Source organism: Phascolarctos cinereus, unplaced genomic scaffold, assembly GCF_003287225.1.
Source record: "Phascolarctos cinereus isolate Bilbo 61053 unplaced genomic scaffold, phaCin_HiC Scaffold_5;HRSCAF=322, whole genome shotgun sequence".
NCBI lineage: Eukaryota > Metazoa > Chordata > Mammalia > Diprotodontia > Phascolarctidae > Phascolarctos > Phascolarctos cinereus.
In genome coordinates, this window is record NW_027555958.1 from 12,010,913 (window position 1) to 12,027,070 (window position 16,158).

Consider the following 16,158-nt stretch of genomic DNA (forward strand, 5'->3'; position numbering starts at 1 on the left):
AAGCCATGATCAAAAAAAGAGCCTAGGCATCATTTTTCAAGAAATTATCAAGGAAAACTGCCCCGATATTCTAGAACCAGAGGGTAAAATAGAAATGGAAAGAATCCACTGATCACCTCCTGAAACAGATCCCCCAAAGGAAAACACCTAGGAATATTGTAGCCAAATTCCAGAGTTCCCAGGTCAAGGAGAAAATATTGCAAGCAGCCAGAAAGAAACAATTCAAGTACTGTGGAAACACAATCAGGAGAACACAAGATGTAGCAGCTTCTACATTAAGGGACTGGAGGGCTTGGAATATGATATTCCCGAGGTCAGAGGAACTAGGATTACAACTAAGAATCACCTACCCAGCAAAACTGGCTATAATCCTTTAGGGGAAAAAATGGTCATTCAGTGAAATAGAGGACTTTCAAGCATTCCTGATGAAAAGACCAGAGCGGAATAGAAACTTTGACGTTAGGGGCAGCTAGGTGGCGCAGTGGATAGAGCACTGGCAGGAGTCAGGAGGACCTGAGTTCAAATCTGGCCTCAGACACATAATACTTAGTAGCTGTGTGACCCTGGGCAGATCACTTAACGCCAATTGCCTCATATTAAAAAAAAAAATTTGACTTTCAAATACAAAACTCAAGAGAAGCATGAAAAGGTAAACAGGAAAGAGAAATCATAAGGGACTTATTAAAGTTGAACTGTTTACATTCCTATGTGGAAAGATGATATTTGTAACTCATGAGACCTTTCTCAGTATTAAGGTAGTAGGAGGGAATATATATAGACAGAGGGCATAGGGTGAGTTGAATATGAAGGGATGGTATCTAAAAAATAAAATTAAGGGGCGAGAGAGGATTATATAGGGAGAAGGAGAAAGGGAGAGGTAGAATGGGGTAAAATATCTCAACTAAAAGAAGGAAGAAAAAGCTTTTACTATGGAGGGGAAGGGGGGGAGGTGAGAGGGAATGAATGAATCTTACTGTCATTGGATTTGACTTAAGAAGGAAATAACATACACACTCATTTGGGTATGGAAATCTATCTTGCCCTACAGGAAGATAGGGGGGAAGGGGATAAGAGAGGGTGGGGCGATAGAAGGGAGGGCAGATTGGGAGAGGGGGTAATCAGAAGCAAGCACTTTTGAGGAGGGACAGGGTCAAAGGAGAGAATAGAATAAACAGAGGAGGGGATAGGATGAAGGGAAATATAGTTAGTTTTTCACAACATGGCTGTTACGGAAGTGTTTTGTATGACTACACATGTATAACCTGTATCAAGTTGCTTGCCTTCTCAATGAGGGTGGGTGGGGAGGGATGAAGGGAAAGAATTTGGAACCCAAAGTTTTAAAAACAAGTGTTAAAAATTGTTTTTACGTGCACCTGGGAAACAAGATATACAGGCAATGGGGTATAGAAATCTATCCTGCCGTACAGGAAAATAGAAGGGGAAAGTGATAGGAGAAGGGGGGGGAAGGTGATAGAAGGGAGGGCAGATTAGGGGAAGGGGTATCCAGAATGTACACTGTCTTGGGGTGAGGGGAGGGGAGAAATGGGGAGAAAATTTGGAACTCAAAACTCTTGTGGAAGTGAATACTGAATACTAAAATTAATTAATTGATTAAAAAAAAATCAGCTGCACTGGGACAGGATTGGGGCAGATGGTCTAGACAGTCATTCTTGGGAAAGATTTAGTGGCTCACTGTGGGCTCGTGAGCCTCTCAGGTCACTTCTGACTGATTCGGTGGAAAATCTAAATTCTGCTGGTCAGAATTGTGGTTGTCTGCTAGAAGGGCTCCTCAGTGCCTCTGAGGCTGCGGGGCCCCCCACTGCCTGCAGCTGATAGGAGTTGCCCAGCTTGGCTAAGTGGCAACAGCCTGTGGTCCTGAGAGGTTGGATGAAAGAAACTGCCCCGTGGGGATTGGAAGGTTGGAGGAGTGGACTGGGTTCAAGCGAAAAGTACAGGTATGAGGCAAAGAAAGAAGGGAGTGCCGTGAGAAACAGCAGCCCTTGAGGGGACCTCCTACAGCATGTTAGGGGGTGCAGAGCCTTTGCGTGTGTCCTGGCTTTGGGACTCAGGCGGTCTTGGGCAGCTGGGACCAGAAATCCTGGTTGGTCTTAGTGCTTGGGGCCTGGATGACAGTGGATGACAGCTCCTCGTAAGGGTGCTGCCTTAAAGCTTGGGCCTCCAGAAGGCTGCCAATGTCATCGACTGAGAAAGGAAAGTTGAGAGGGAGAGGAAGAAGAAGGAATCTCTCTCCTCTCCTCTCCCTTCACGCCCCCTTTCTGTCTCAGGTAAGGATTGCGGTCCTCCCTGCTTGGGGGGCACAGCTGACACCCACATGAAGATGGACCCTAATGAGGGGAGGGTTGGAAAATCATTGTTAATGCTGATATCGAGCAGTTTTCAGAGTTAGGGAGCTGGCATTTTACTTGTGTGCATGCGTGCACCAGTGAGGTGGGTCACAGTCCAGAAGCCAAGCCCGAAGTGGTGATGTGAGAGGCTGAGGCCAGAGCCCCTAAGCCAGATGTGTGTGGTGCGGGCCGAGGCCGGAGCCCCCAAGCCGGAAGTGTGTGGTGCGGGCCGAGGCCGGAGCCCCTAAGCCGGACATGTGTGATGCGGGCCGAGGCCTGCCGGCTGCTGGTTGTCTGAGAAGCAGGAGCCTGGCTCCGGGGACAGCGACGGCAGTGGTGGGCTCGGACTCCCCTCTGCCATCCTCCAGCCCCTGGTGCGCAGAAGGAAGCTCCGCAGCCCTGTGTCCTGGGGAGGGTCCTCGTAGGTCCGCACCAGGCTCTGTGAGCTCTCGTCATCCTTAGCTTACAAATGAGGAAACTGAGAATCACAGAGATTGAGAGACTTGCCAGTGGCTACACAGCTGGCATTCTGCTAGAGGCAGGATCAGAATCCAGTGCCCTCCTGACTTGGGATCAGTGGCTCTTTCCTCTTTCAGGCAGCTGGGTGGTGCAGTGGTCAGAGCACTGGTCCCAGAGGCAGGAAGACCTGAGTTCAAGTTTAGCCTTCGATACTTTCTAGCTGTGTGACCCTGGGCATGTCACTTAGCCTCTGCCTGCATCAGTTTACTCCTACCTCCTGTGGTTGTTATGAGGAGCAAATGAGAGGATATTTGCAAAGATACTGCAGACCTTGGAGGGCTGTGGTGGTGCTGGCGTCCTTCCTGTCTTCTTTGTTTCCTCATCACTGTCACCTCCCCATTAGACCCTGGGATTCTCCAATAAGATCAGCCAATGGACAAAACCAAGCAGTGGAAGGCAAAGCTTCCCGTGTCGGAGGGAAAGTGATTCCATTGCGCCCGTTATCATGTGTCTGCTTTAGGGCTCCTTACCCCACCTGGAAAGCCCAGCGTGGAGGTCAAGTCCAATAGTCAGAAAGAAGACTTCACCTGGCGGGGCAGGGAGGGCGGTGAAGGCAGATCAGCCCCTGTCAGGTTTGGTCTCTGAAGCTCGAGGCGACGCTTGGCAGCACAGCTGAGTCTCACATATATTTGAAAATGAAATTTTCTACTCAGTTCTGGTCTTTTCATCAGGAATGCTTGAAAGTCTATCTCATTGAATGTCTATTTTTTCCCCTGAAGGTTTATGCTCAGTTTTTCTGGGTAGGTGATTCTTGGTTGTAATCCTAGCTCCTTTGCTTTCTGGAATATCATATTCTGGGAGCAGCTAGGTGGCACAGTGGATAGAGCACCAGCCCTGGATTTAGGAGAAACTGAGTTCAGACACATAACGCATACTACCTGTGTGACCCTGGGCAAGTCACTTAACCCCCATTGCCCAACCCCCCCCAAAAAACCCCCCAAAAATCATATTCCAAGCCTTCTGATACTTTATTGTAGAAGCTGCTAAATCTTGTGTTATCCTGAGGCTCCATGATACTTGAATGGTTTCTTTTTGGCCACTTGCAATATTCTCTCCTTGACCTGGGAGCTCTGGAATTTGACTGTAATGTTCCTGGGAGTTTTCATTTTGGAATCTCTTTCAGGAGGAGGTAATTGATAGATTCTTTTGATTTCTATTTTACCCTCTGGTTCTAGAGTATCAGCAGTTTTCCTAGATAATTTCTTGAAAGATGATGTCTAGGCTCTTTTTTTGATCATGGCTTTCAGGTAGTCTAGTAATTCTTAAATTATCTCTCCCGGATCTATTTTGTGGGTCAGTTTTTCTGATGAGATATTTCACATTTTCTTCTATTTTTTCATTCTTTTGATTTTGTTTTAGTGTTTCTCCATGTCTCATGGAGGCATTAGCTTCCAGTTGCCCAGTTCTTTTTTTTTTTTCTTCTTTTTAGGTAATAGGGGTTAAGTGACTTGCTCAGGGTCACACAGCTAGTAAGTGTCGAGTGTTTGGTGTGAGGCCAGGCTTGAACTCAGGTCCTCTTGACTTCAGGGCTGGTGCTCTATCCACTGCGCCACCTAGCTGCCCCCCAATTCTTATTTTTAAGGATTTATTTTCTTAATTAGCTTCTATACCTCTCTTTCCATTTGGCCAGTTCTGCTTTTCAAGGCATTCTTCTCTTCATTGGATTTTTGTGCCTCTTTTACCATTTGGCCTACTCTATTTTTTAAATTTATTTTTATTAATTTATTTTGAGTTATCAGCAATCACTTCCATCAGGTTTTGAGTTTTGCATTTTTCTCCCCTTCCCTTCCCATCTCCCTCCCCAAGGTGGTGCACAATCTGATATAGGTGATACGTATACATTCCTATTAAACATATTTTCAAATTAGTCATATTGTAAGGAAGAATTAGAACCAATAGGGGAAACCACAAGAAAGAGGAAACAAAACAAAACAGCACCTACTTTTTTTTTGTGAGGCAGTTGGGGTTAAGTGACTTTCCCAGAGTCACACAGCTAATGACTGTTATGTGTCTGAGGCCAGATTTGAACTGAGGTCCTCCTGACTTCAGGGCTGGTGCTCTATCCACTGCACCACCTAGCTGCCCCAACAAAACAAAACAGAAGAAAAAAAAACAGAAAAAAAATAGCGTGCTTCTATCTGCATTCAGACTCCATAGTTTTTAAGTGTGTGGATAGCATTTTCCATCATGAGACTTTTGGAGATGTCTTAGATCCTTGCATTGCTGAGAAGAGCTGAGTCTATCAATATTGGTCATCACACAACGTGGCTGTTACCATGTACAGTGTTCTCCTGGTTCTGCTCATTTCACTCAGCATCAGTCCATACAAGTCTTTCCAGGTTTTTCTGAAGTCCTCCTGCTCATCATTTCTTACAGCACAATAGTATTCCATTACATTCATATACCACACCTTGTTTAGCCATTCCCCAATTGATGGGCATCCCCTCAGTTTCCAGTTCTTTGCCACCACAAAAAGAGCTGCTATAAAAGTTTTTGTACATGTGGGTGCTTTCACATTTGTATGATCTCTTTGGGATACAGCCCTAGAAGTGATATTGTTGGGTCAAAGGGTTATGTACATTTTTATAGCCCTTTGGGCATAGTTTCAAATTGCTCTCCAAAATGGTTGGATCATTTCACAATTCCACCAACGATGTATTAGTGTTCCAATTTTCCCATATCTTCTCCAACATTTATCATTTTCCAATTTTGTCATGTTAGCCAATCTGATAAGTGTGATGTGGTACCTCAGAGTTGTTTTGATTTGTATTTCTCTAATCAGTAATGATTTAGAGCATTTTTTCATATGACTATAGATGGCTTCAATTTCTTCCTCTGAAAACTGCCTGTTCATATCCTTTGACCATTTATCAATTGGGGAATGACTTGTATTCTTATAAATTTGACTCAGTTCTCTCTGTATTTTAGAAATGAGGCCCTTATCAGAGAGACTGGTTATAAAAATTCTTTCCCAGTTTTCTGTTTCTCGCCTAATCTTGGTTGCATTGGCTTTGTGCAAAAACTTTTCAATTTAATGTAATCAAAATTATCTGTCTTGCATTTTATAATGTTCTCTGTCTCCTGTTTGGTCATAAATTCTTCTGTTCTTCATAAATCTGACAGGTAAACTATTCCTTGCTCTCCCAGTTTGCTTATAGTATCAGCCTTTATATCTAAATCATGTACCCATTTTGGCTTTATTTTGGTATATGGTGTAAGATTTTGGTCTATGCCAATTTTTTGCCATACTCTTTTCCAGTTTTCCCAGTAGTTTTTGTCAAATAGTGAGTTTTTATAAGGATTTTATTCTTGAGTAGCCCTCTTCTGTCCTGGCTGCTGTCTTCCTCAGAACCCTTTGAGATTCTTGCTCTCCAGGTCCAGAAGGCATGTCAGAGCAGCCCTGACTTTCCTCTGGAGAAGGGGGCAGTTATGTCTTGTGAAAGGCTCCCGCCCTTTCTGTCACAGTGCTCAGCCTCTCTGGGCTGGTGAGAATCAGATCCAGACCCGAATTCCCTATTGTTGGTTCCCTGGCCTCTTGGAAGGATGAAGTAAGCTAAGAAGTGAGGGGCTGCTATGCTTTGAGCCTGGCCGGTGTCTGCATGATTGAGGCCCCCATCAGCACACCCGAGCTCTGTGCTGGGCTTGGCCTAGCTCCCCTGTTCTCCTTTCTATCCAGGGGATCTGTATTAGACCCTGACATGCTCACTTCTCCTCGTCCCTCCCTTGATTTTTCACTCAAATGCTTCCTCACTTGACCCAAGGCCACAGAGAGTGAGGACTGGAGGGAGCCTACCTTCCTCAGGTCAGGAGGCCCTGAGTTCAAGACTGCATTCATTGGTAGAGGGAGGGGATCTCTTTCCTCGCTGTGCTTCGCAGTACCAACGTCCAAAAAGAAAACAAAACCAGATACGAGATCCCCTGCCCACTCTCCTTCCCTTCTCTTTCCTTACCAAGTACCCACCTTACTTACCAAACAGCTTGACTCCCCCTTCTTCCACTGTCACTGCCATACCAATCACCACCTCCTTCTCTTGGCTGTCTCAGGCCTCGGGCTTCGTGCCCTCGTGGCCCCAACACAGGGCGGCCATGGCGTCATGCCACTTGGGAAATATGGCCCTGCCATCCTGGAAACTCGAGTCTTCACAGTGTGCTACGACAAATAAGGGCACATTCCTGCTGGGCTTGCTAAACCCTGACTGTTTAAGAGAACAACAGACAGATTTCTTCTTGCTTCTGAAAGAAGACTCTAGATCAGCTTGTGTTTCATACAAAGATTGAGCCCGCTCGTGAATGACTGACAGTGATTCAGGGCCCTGGTCTAGAGCCAGCCAAACGGGCGTTCTATGAAAGAGGAGCCTGAGCCCTGGAGCCACAGAGTGAGCACCTGATTTCTGAGGAAGAGCATGAGGGAGAGTCTGCCCAGCCACAGCTGATGCCCGTGTGAATAAAGGCATGAAGAAGCCGCATTCACTGCTTCCTCGGTACCAGGCGTTGTTCTCAGCCTTGAGCAAGCAGACACAAAAACAGAGATTTACATTCTTTCCTTGTCATGGGGGCGGCCGAGCATACAGGGGAGTGGGAGCCTGGGGAGTTCTGAGTTCTGGTCTGGGGGTCACAGAGAGGGAGAGTGGAGCCATTGGGAAGTGGATGGACGCCCCTGTCCTGGGGCCAGTGGCAAGACTGAGGTGATTTTGGTTCCCTAGTGAAGCTTGAAAGTGCATGTGGTAGGGAAGAAGAGATCCTTTGCTCTCTGGTCCAGAGCGGGTGTAGGACAGTGGGCAAGACGTTACCAGGGATGGCACGGACCAGGCCTGATCACACAGAGCACCTGGCACGGAGCCCTCCACTAAACCCTGGCCAGCCCAAGAGTGGTCACCTTCACCTCGGCTCTCATGCACCTCTCTTGGCCAAGCAGGAGTCCCCCACCTCTGTGCCTCCCACCTGTAACCCGTCCAAAGGGCCAGCATCCACACGAGCATCCAGGCTGCCACCCACCTTCCTCTAGCCCAGCCTGCTGCCATGTTTGATTCTGAGGGACAGCTTTCATTCATTCATTCATCATTCATCCAAATGCTTTTGAAACAGCCCTCATGCGCTAGAAGCTGGAGGAAGTAATGAGGTTAGGTGAGGGACACTGCAGCCCCCATGTGTGGAGCACAGGAGTGTCCGTGTCTGGTACGCTGCAACACCCAACATCATTGAGGGGCCTCTGAAGGAAGAGGGATGGGCAGAGGGGGAAACTGAGGCAGACAAGATGAAGTGAGTTGTGAGTGGGCAGGGGGTGGGGGAGTAAAGCGTAGCATAGCCCTGCTGGAGAGGCAGAGACAGGAGCAGGTTTGGACATCCAGAGAGGCGCACATGCCTCTGAGGCCGGGGCTCATCGGCTTCTCCCCAGCTCGTTCCCCCACCACGCAGAGCCTCCTATGGGCTAAGGAATGTGTTAATGCGGCTCTCCAAATGCTGACCAGACAGCCCCAGGCCCCTCCCAGCTCTGAGATCCTGAAGGTCAGTGCCAGGACCCAGAGCTGTCCAGTCAGGGGCCTCCTTCCTCTGCATGGCCTCAGGAGCCACCTCCGTGTTGTAGACTCACCCATCCCTCAGAACTGGGGTCCGCTGTGAGCACCAGGCCTCCGTCACCTTTAGCTAGGCTTTTATCCTGAGCTCCGGTCACTCACTTAACAACCAGCCCAATCCCAAACCCCTACTAAGTGGGGCCAGGATCACACACTGCCTCCCATCTATAAAATGGGAGGGTGCATCTCTTGGGAGAGTTGAAAGGAATTAATTTGTAACTTCACTAAAGCCTGAGTAGAGCTCTGGGCAGTGATAGCCACCAGGGGGCACACTTGACTGTCCAGTCCTTGTAACTTTCAAAGCCTGACCCAAACCCTGCGCGAGAGAAGCCAGGTGGCCCCTGGGTAACTGAGGCCAAGGTTGGAACAGCAGGATGGCCTGTCCTCAAGTGTCCGACGTGTGGAGACGGGATTGTACTTTTCCTTCAAAATCTGCCAGGGGCAAATGGAGGCAGGATGGCCTGAGAAGCTGCCAATGGTGAGGGCTGCCCCGAGCTGGCGTGCGCTGCCCGCTGGGTGGGCAGGGTTCCCCGCTGTCACTGGCGGGTTTCAGGCACAGCCTGGCTGATCATTTGTTAGGGGTGATGTAGGAGGTTCCTGTCTGCATTCTGGCTGGGCTTGGAGGGCCTTCAAACTCCAAAGTTCTGTACAATGTACTAGAAAGTGTAAAATGCGGCCTAAATGTCAGCAGGTTTTTAAAAATCTCTTTCCTCTCCAGTTCCTTTCTGTTGCCTTTTCTCACCAAGCTGCAAACATGCTCAGGGTCTGAGAGCGCTGAGAAAGTTGATCAGTAGCCTATCAAACGTGTCCCGTCCCTCCCTTCTTTCAAGAAGTTGTCTGTCTCTAAAGCAGAAGGGAATGAGCATTGATTAAATGCCTGCTGTGTGCCAAGTACATGCCAAGTGTAACTATCATCTTATCTGCTCCTCACCACAGCCTTCGGAGGCAGGTGCTGTTATCTCCATTTTTCATTTGGGGGAAACGAAGGCAGCCAGCACTGGCTAGCAAGTGCCTGAGGCTCTATTTTTACTCCTCCAGGCCCAGCCCCTGGGGTGTTCCACTGCTTTATCTCCCTCTCTCTCATCTACCCCTTTTGGTCTGGGCCCTCTCTTGCTCAGGCTACAAAAATTTCCCTCCCCAAAGTCTCCTAGTGACTGCTCAGTCCCCAAATCCACCCAAATCCAAAATCTTTTCCAGGCTCCTCTTCTTTGACTGGTCTGCCAGCATTCTGTGCTGTCCATAACCTCTTCCCGATGATTTTCTCTTCCACTGGGGAGCCACGATGCCATGTTCTCCTGACTTTTTCTCTCGCCATTCCTTCTTTGTCTTGGCCTCTCCCTGGCCCCGTGAGGTCACTTCTCTTTCTTCCTTCTCTCACTTAGCATTATCAGTCACAACAGTCCATCTCCAGCCTATGGGCCTTGGATCACATCATTCTGACCCTGAAATACTGCCCCCAACCATTTATCATCTCAAATATGATCTTTTCCACAAAGTCTTCCCGAATCCCCGATCAATATAAACTTCTACATCGGGTTTCCTGTAGCACTTTGCTTGTGCCTCTCTTATGCATTGATAATGTTTTATTATTATTATTTGTGTGTGTGTAATAAATATATCCTTTCTAGCCAGTAAACACCACACCACACCCCCCCAAAGTCAGGGTCATGCCTCTTCTCAACTCTGCATCTCCCTCAGCACCACATGCAGGGCTCTGGCTGCATACAGTAGAGGCCTAATGGATATTTGTTGTATTGATTTAAAATATTTGTAGTTTTATTCTCAAACTTTGAGATGCTACAAGGGTGGCTAGTCATAGCAATACACAGAAATAAGATACGATACACTTGATTTGATAGAGTAAAGCTCTTACCTCTCTCTAAAGCTCAGGAAGATTGGGGGAAATGAACAGATTCAAACCCAAATCCATGTGCCAGCCACAGTTTCACATCTTCTTTCATATCAGACTGAAGTTTGCAACGATAGTGTTTCATTAGCAGGACTGCAGACCCGTTGCAGAACATACCTCATGGAGTTACTTACCTCGTTCCCCTCCAGCAATAGTCCTTGAAGCAGGAGAATCCTCTTGGGTGAACTGTCTGGTGGCCCGATGGAGAGAAGAGCGGTCCCCTAGTTGCTGACTGTCCGGGGTGTCCAGAGTCTCAGCGGAGTTTTTTAAGTCACTGAAGCTTACAGTCCCACTCTGCCCTTTGGGATGCCTGGTGTTTATCTCACCTGTGTTCGTGCTAACCGCTCTCTTTCTTCTGTTGTTTCTTCCCAGGCTTCCACCATGTTAAGAGCCTCCTTGGCACCTGTGTAAGTATGTGCTTCCAAAACTTTTCCTGAGTGGTTTTATTGAGGGAGACTCTGTAAAACGGACCCTGTGAGGCCCCCTGAAGAGCGGAGGTGATGAGCTCACCTCTCCCTCTGGGTCTTAGTCGAAGGGCGCTGTTCTTCCCTTTCAGAACTTGCAGGAATACCTATGGTACCATCGGACAAGCCAACATGTGTGGGGTGGGTCTGCTTCGGGTGACTCTTTGTGCCTGGTGCTAACTAAGTGGTGGGATGAGAAAGCACCAGCGGGGAGTAGGGCTGAAGGGCCGTCTTCCCATGGAGCCTTGTGATGCCATCGGGTGAGGAAGGGCAATGACAGGTGTGGCACCTGTGTGCCCGTGAGCCTCGCAGACTGTGGGGCAGCAATGAAGGCGCTGGTGGGTTTTTGTCATTGTGTCCCAGCACCTTGCACAATGCTTGGCACGCAGTGGGCACTTCAGAAACACTTATTGATGGAGCGATTGCTGTTTGGACGTGGTCAGTGTTGAATGTGTGATCTTGTCACACACCAAATGCAGAAAGCAGAGTTTGTGAAGTTTCTTCTAAGCCCTTGACCTGGAGAAGCAGGAGTTCGACTCAGTCTGTAGCTCCAGAGAGAGCGATCAATGCACTAAATACTAGTCCTCTTTGGGCCAGTTTAAGTAAAAAGAAGGACTTCCTGACGATTAGAGGCGTCCACCCGTAGAGCCTGGCTCCTTCCAGGGTCGAGGCCGGGCGACTGGCTGCCAGTTCTGAGCCTGCAACCTGGCAGTGGTGAACACCTTGGCAGAGTGAGGTGTCTCTGTGCAGCACCTTATTTGATAGCAGTAGTCGGAGAGCCATCCAGCCAAGCTAGCTCTTCTGTCTTTCGAGGAATTTCGTGGAATTGTGACGCACGCCCGTGAGATTCTTTGTTGGAAGAGAGGCCCTTAGGCTGCCTTGGGCTCCAGGGAGACAGTGGTCAGTGTCCAGTAGCATAAAGAGACCTTGTGTCCTTCTCTCTCGGGTGATGGTGAAGACGGGGACGCTGGCTGGGAGAGCCTCTGCCAGCGCCCTGGGTGCCCTTCCTCAAGGGGGGGTTGTGCTTCTGAGGAGCCATCCGGGTGGGAGCAGGCTGAGGGGGTGGTAGTGGAAGCTTCCTCCGGGTCGCCTCTTTGGGGCACTGGCAGAGTCGGAGACTTTTCCCACCCCTCCACCTCGTTGGCCTTGCTTCTCCTGATCGTTACAGAGACCCATAACCACGTAAAAGGTCGCGGCCTGTTGTTCTTCACAGGAAAAGCCAAGCAGACTAGCGTCTGTGGAGATACATGTGTACATGTGTGTGTATATACACGTGCATCTGTACATGTGTGTGCACACACATGTCTTTAACAGGAGCGGCAGGGCAGCAGGACCCCGGGTCCGAGAGAAGGAGGAGAACAGGCTGCTCTGTCTCTGGGGCACTGCTAGGGTCTTTGGATGAACCCAGGGTCTTCCCCAAAGCCGTCTTCTCTTTTATCACGAGTCTGCTTCCCGTGTCGCACCTTAACAAGTCATGGAACAAAGTAGCCTCCAGAGCACCAAAGGCGAGGCTCACACATGGGCCAGTGGAGAAGAGTGGGCTAGGCAGGAGAGGGTTGCCGCATGTAACAGTCAGTCAGTCAACAAGCATTTTAAAAGGGGCTGTTCTGCCTGCCCCAGGCACTGTGCTGGGTGCTGAGGAGGCCAAGGCAAGGATGAAGCAGTGCCTGCCCTCAAGAATCTGACCCTCTTGGGGCATCTAGGTGGCAGAGTGGATAGGGCACTGGCCCTGGAGTCAGGAGGACCTGAGTTCAAATCCAGCCCCAGACACATAACACTCACCAGCTGTGTGACTCTGGGCAAGTCACTTAACCCCACTGCCTCACAAAAAAAAAAGACTCTGACTCTCTCTTGGAAGGGAAAACAAGTATACACAATAATGTGGACAAAACAAGTGAGGGTCAGCCCAAAGTCCTTTTTGTGAGGGGGCAGGAGTAGCCCCCCCCTTCAGGAAAGGCCTCCTAGAGGAGGAGGTGCTTCAGCGAGGGGGAGGGGAAGAAGGAGTGCAGTCAGGGTGTGGGCACAGCTTGGGCAAAGGGGTGGCAGAAGGAAAAAGGAATGTCATGTGAGAGGAGTGATAAAAAGGTTAGTTCAGTTGGACCATCATCACAATGGCTAGGGTTTCTATGGCCTTTAAAGCTGGCAAAGCACTTTATAGGTGTGAGTTCATTTAATCCACGCAACAGCCTTGAGAGGTAGGCACTGTTATTGTCACCCCCATTTTACAGATGAAAAACTGAGGCTGAGAAAGATTAGGTGACTTGCTCAGGGTCATACAGGTAGTAAGTGTCTGAGTCAGGAATTGAACTCAAGTCATTCCTGCCTCTTAAGTGCAGCCCCATCTAGTCCACAGGCACAACCCTAAGCTGCCTTTGAATTTTTTTAAAAATAGTATTTTTTTTCCAATTACATGTAAGGACAATTTTTAACATCCTTTTTTTAAAAAAAATTTGAGTTCAAATTTTTCTCCCTCCTTTTCTCCTCCCTAAAAGGGTAAACAATTTGATATAGGTTATATATGTACAATCATATAAAACATTTCTATATTAGTCATATTGTGAAAGAAGAACAAACCAAGAGGAAAAAACCATGAAAAAAATAAAGTGAAAACAGTCTGCTTCAGTCTGCATTCAGGCTCCAGTAATTCTTTCTCTGGATGTGGGTGGCATTTTCCATCATGATTCCTTTGGATTGTCCTGGATTACTGTATTGCCAAGAAGAGCTGAGCCATTCAGAGTCGATCATCACACAGTTTTACTGTTACAGTGTACAACGTTCTGGTTCTGCTCATCTCACTTTGCTCGTGTAAGTCTTCCCAGGTTTTTCTGAAGTCCACCTGCTCACCATTTCTCATTGCACAGTAGTATTCCATTATGTTCGTGTGCCACAACTTGTTCAGCCATTCCCCAATTCATGGGTATCCCCCCAGTAGCCAATGTTTTGCTCTCACAAAAAGAGCTGCTAGGTCCCTTTCCCCTTCTTTTATGATCTCTGCCATAAAGACCTGATACTATATTGCTGCACAGTCTTATAGCCCTTTGGGCATAGTTCCAAATTGCTTCCCAGAATGGTTGGATCATTATTTCATAATTCCACCAGCAATACGTTAGTGTCCCAGCTTTCCCGTATCCTCTCCAGCCTTTATCATTTTCTTTTCTGTCATGTTAGTCAGTCTGATTGCTGTGAGGCGTTAGCTCAGAGTTATTTTTAATTTACATTTCTCTAATCAGTGATTTAGAATAGTTTTATATAACTATAGAGAGCTTTGATGTCTTCATCTGAAAACACCCTGTTCACATCCTTTGACTATTTATCAATTGGAGAATGACTTGTATTCTTATAGATTTGACACCGTTTTCTATATATTTGAGAAATGAGGCCTTTATCAGAGACACTGGCTGTAAAGATTGTTTCCCGGCTTTTTGCTTTCCTTCTAATCTTGGTTGCACTGGTTCTGTTCCACAAAATTGTTTTAGTTTAATCAGAATTATCCATTTTACGTCTCATCATGCTCTCTGTTTCATTTGGTCCAAAATTCTTCCCTTCTCCTTATATCTGGCAGGCAGACTATTCCTTGCTCTCATTTGTTTGTGCTATCACCTTTCACGTCTAAGTCATGTGCTCAGGTTGACCTTAACTTGGTATGCAATGTCAGACGCTGATCCGTGCCTAGTTTCTGCCATGCTGTTTTCCAGTTTTCCCAACAGTTTTTGTCATACTGAGTTCTTATCCCAGAGCCTGGGGTATTTGGGTTTCTCAAGCACTAAGTTACTATGGTCATTTACTGCTGTGTCTTGTGTACCTAATTCATTCCCCTGGTCCACTCCTCTATGGCTTAGCTAATGCTGATAGTTTTGGTGGTGATTGCTGCTTCATCATACAGTTTAAGATCTGGTCCCTGCCTGTGAATTAAAGGGTAGTCATGTAGAATGTTCCTGGGCCCTGCAGTATAAGGCTCTAAGGAAGGCTGGGACCAGGTTAAGGGCTCTAAATGCTGATCAGAGATACTCAGGGCTCATTGGACTTTGGACTATCGAACAGCTAAGTGATGTGATCAGACCAGCATGCATCTGTGGGCAGCATGCACAGGGAGAGGTTTAAGAGAGGGCTTCTGAAATCAGGAGGGAAGAGGGAAAGAAGACGTGACCCAGGTGGCCATGGGGACAAATAGAAGACATGTTGTGGCGATAGAAACAGCAGGATTTGGAGTGAGGGTTGCTCTGAGATGGGGTGGGACTGAACGATGGTGATAAGAGGCTTAAAGGACTCAATCAAAGAAAAACAAGAGGAGCTGGTCATCAGAGCAAATCAATGGGCAACCTGTGTGCTCCATTCGTGTCCATGTCATGTCAAGAGAAAGGAGGGTAGATGTCCAGCACGTTGGCTGGACCACCCCCCCTCCCTCCGTACCACCCCACCCCTTGATCACACAAATAATTTGGCTAACCTATGAGAAAACATGAATAAGAGCTGCCCAGAACAGGCAACTGTAGATGGGGGAGAGAATACTCACGTGGATGGGAGCCCAGATTCATTGGTCTGTTAGAGGTTGTGGGTTATGCCCCTACCATGCCTCTGGACTCAAAGACTCTGTGAACAGACGTTGTTCTCTTCGAAATAATCCTCATGGGAGACAAGCCAGAAGCCTTTCCAATAAGATCAGGGGTGAAGCAAGGGTGTCCATCATCACCATTACAGTCAGTTTTGTACAAGGAATGCTAGCAATAGCTGTAAGACAAGAAAAAGAAATGGAAGAAATCAGCATAGGCCATGAGGAAACACAAGTGTCGCTTTTTGCTGACGATATGATAGTTTACTTAGAAAACCCTAGAGAATCAACTAAAAAACTAATTGGAACAATTAACTTCAGCAGAGTTGCAGGATATGAAATAAACCCATACAAATCATCAGTCTTATTTTAGATTACCAACGAAATCTAGCAGGAAGACATAGAAAAATTCCATTTAAAATAACTATGGACACTATAAAAGGCTTGACAATCTACCTGCTAAGACACATGCCAGAACTACATAAACACAATTATGATACACTCTTTACACAACTACAGATCTAAATAATTGAAGAAATAGTAATTGCTCGTGGTAGACTGAACTGATATAATAAAAAATGAGAATACTACATAAATTAATTTACTTATTCAATGCCAAACTACCAAAGAATTACTTTATAAAGCTAGAAAAAATAACAAAATTCATCTGGAAGGACAGAAGGTTAAGAATATCAAGGGAATCAATGAAAAAACAATGGGAAGGAAGGGGGCCTAGGAATAGCAAATCTCAAACTATATTACAAAAAGGTAATCATCAAAATACTGTTACTGGGTAAGA

At 47.1% G+C, this 16,158-nt stretch overlaps 1 protein-coding gene across 4 annotated transcripts in view; it reads left to right on the forward strand.

The window, feature by feature from the left end:
• ARMC9 (armadillo repeat containing 9) overlaps positions 1–16,158 on the forward strand; it is a 143,820-nt gene that overhangs the window by 46,883 nt on the left and 80,779 nt on the right. For all 4 annotated transcript variants that reach the window (XM_020972160.2, XM_078154653.1, XM_020972158.2 and 1 more), the window contains one exon: positions 10,719–10,753. In XM_020972160.2, coding sequence (XP_020827819.1) covers positions 10,719–10,753 — 35 coding nt within the window. The remainder of the gene's footprint in view (positions 1–10,718; positions 10,754–16,158) is intronic.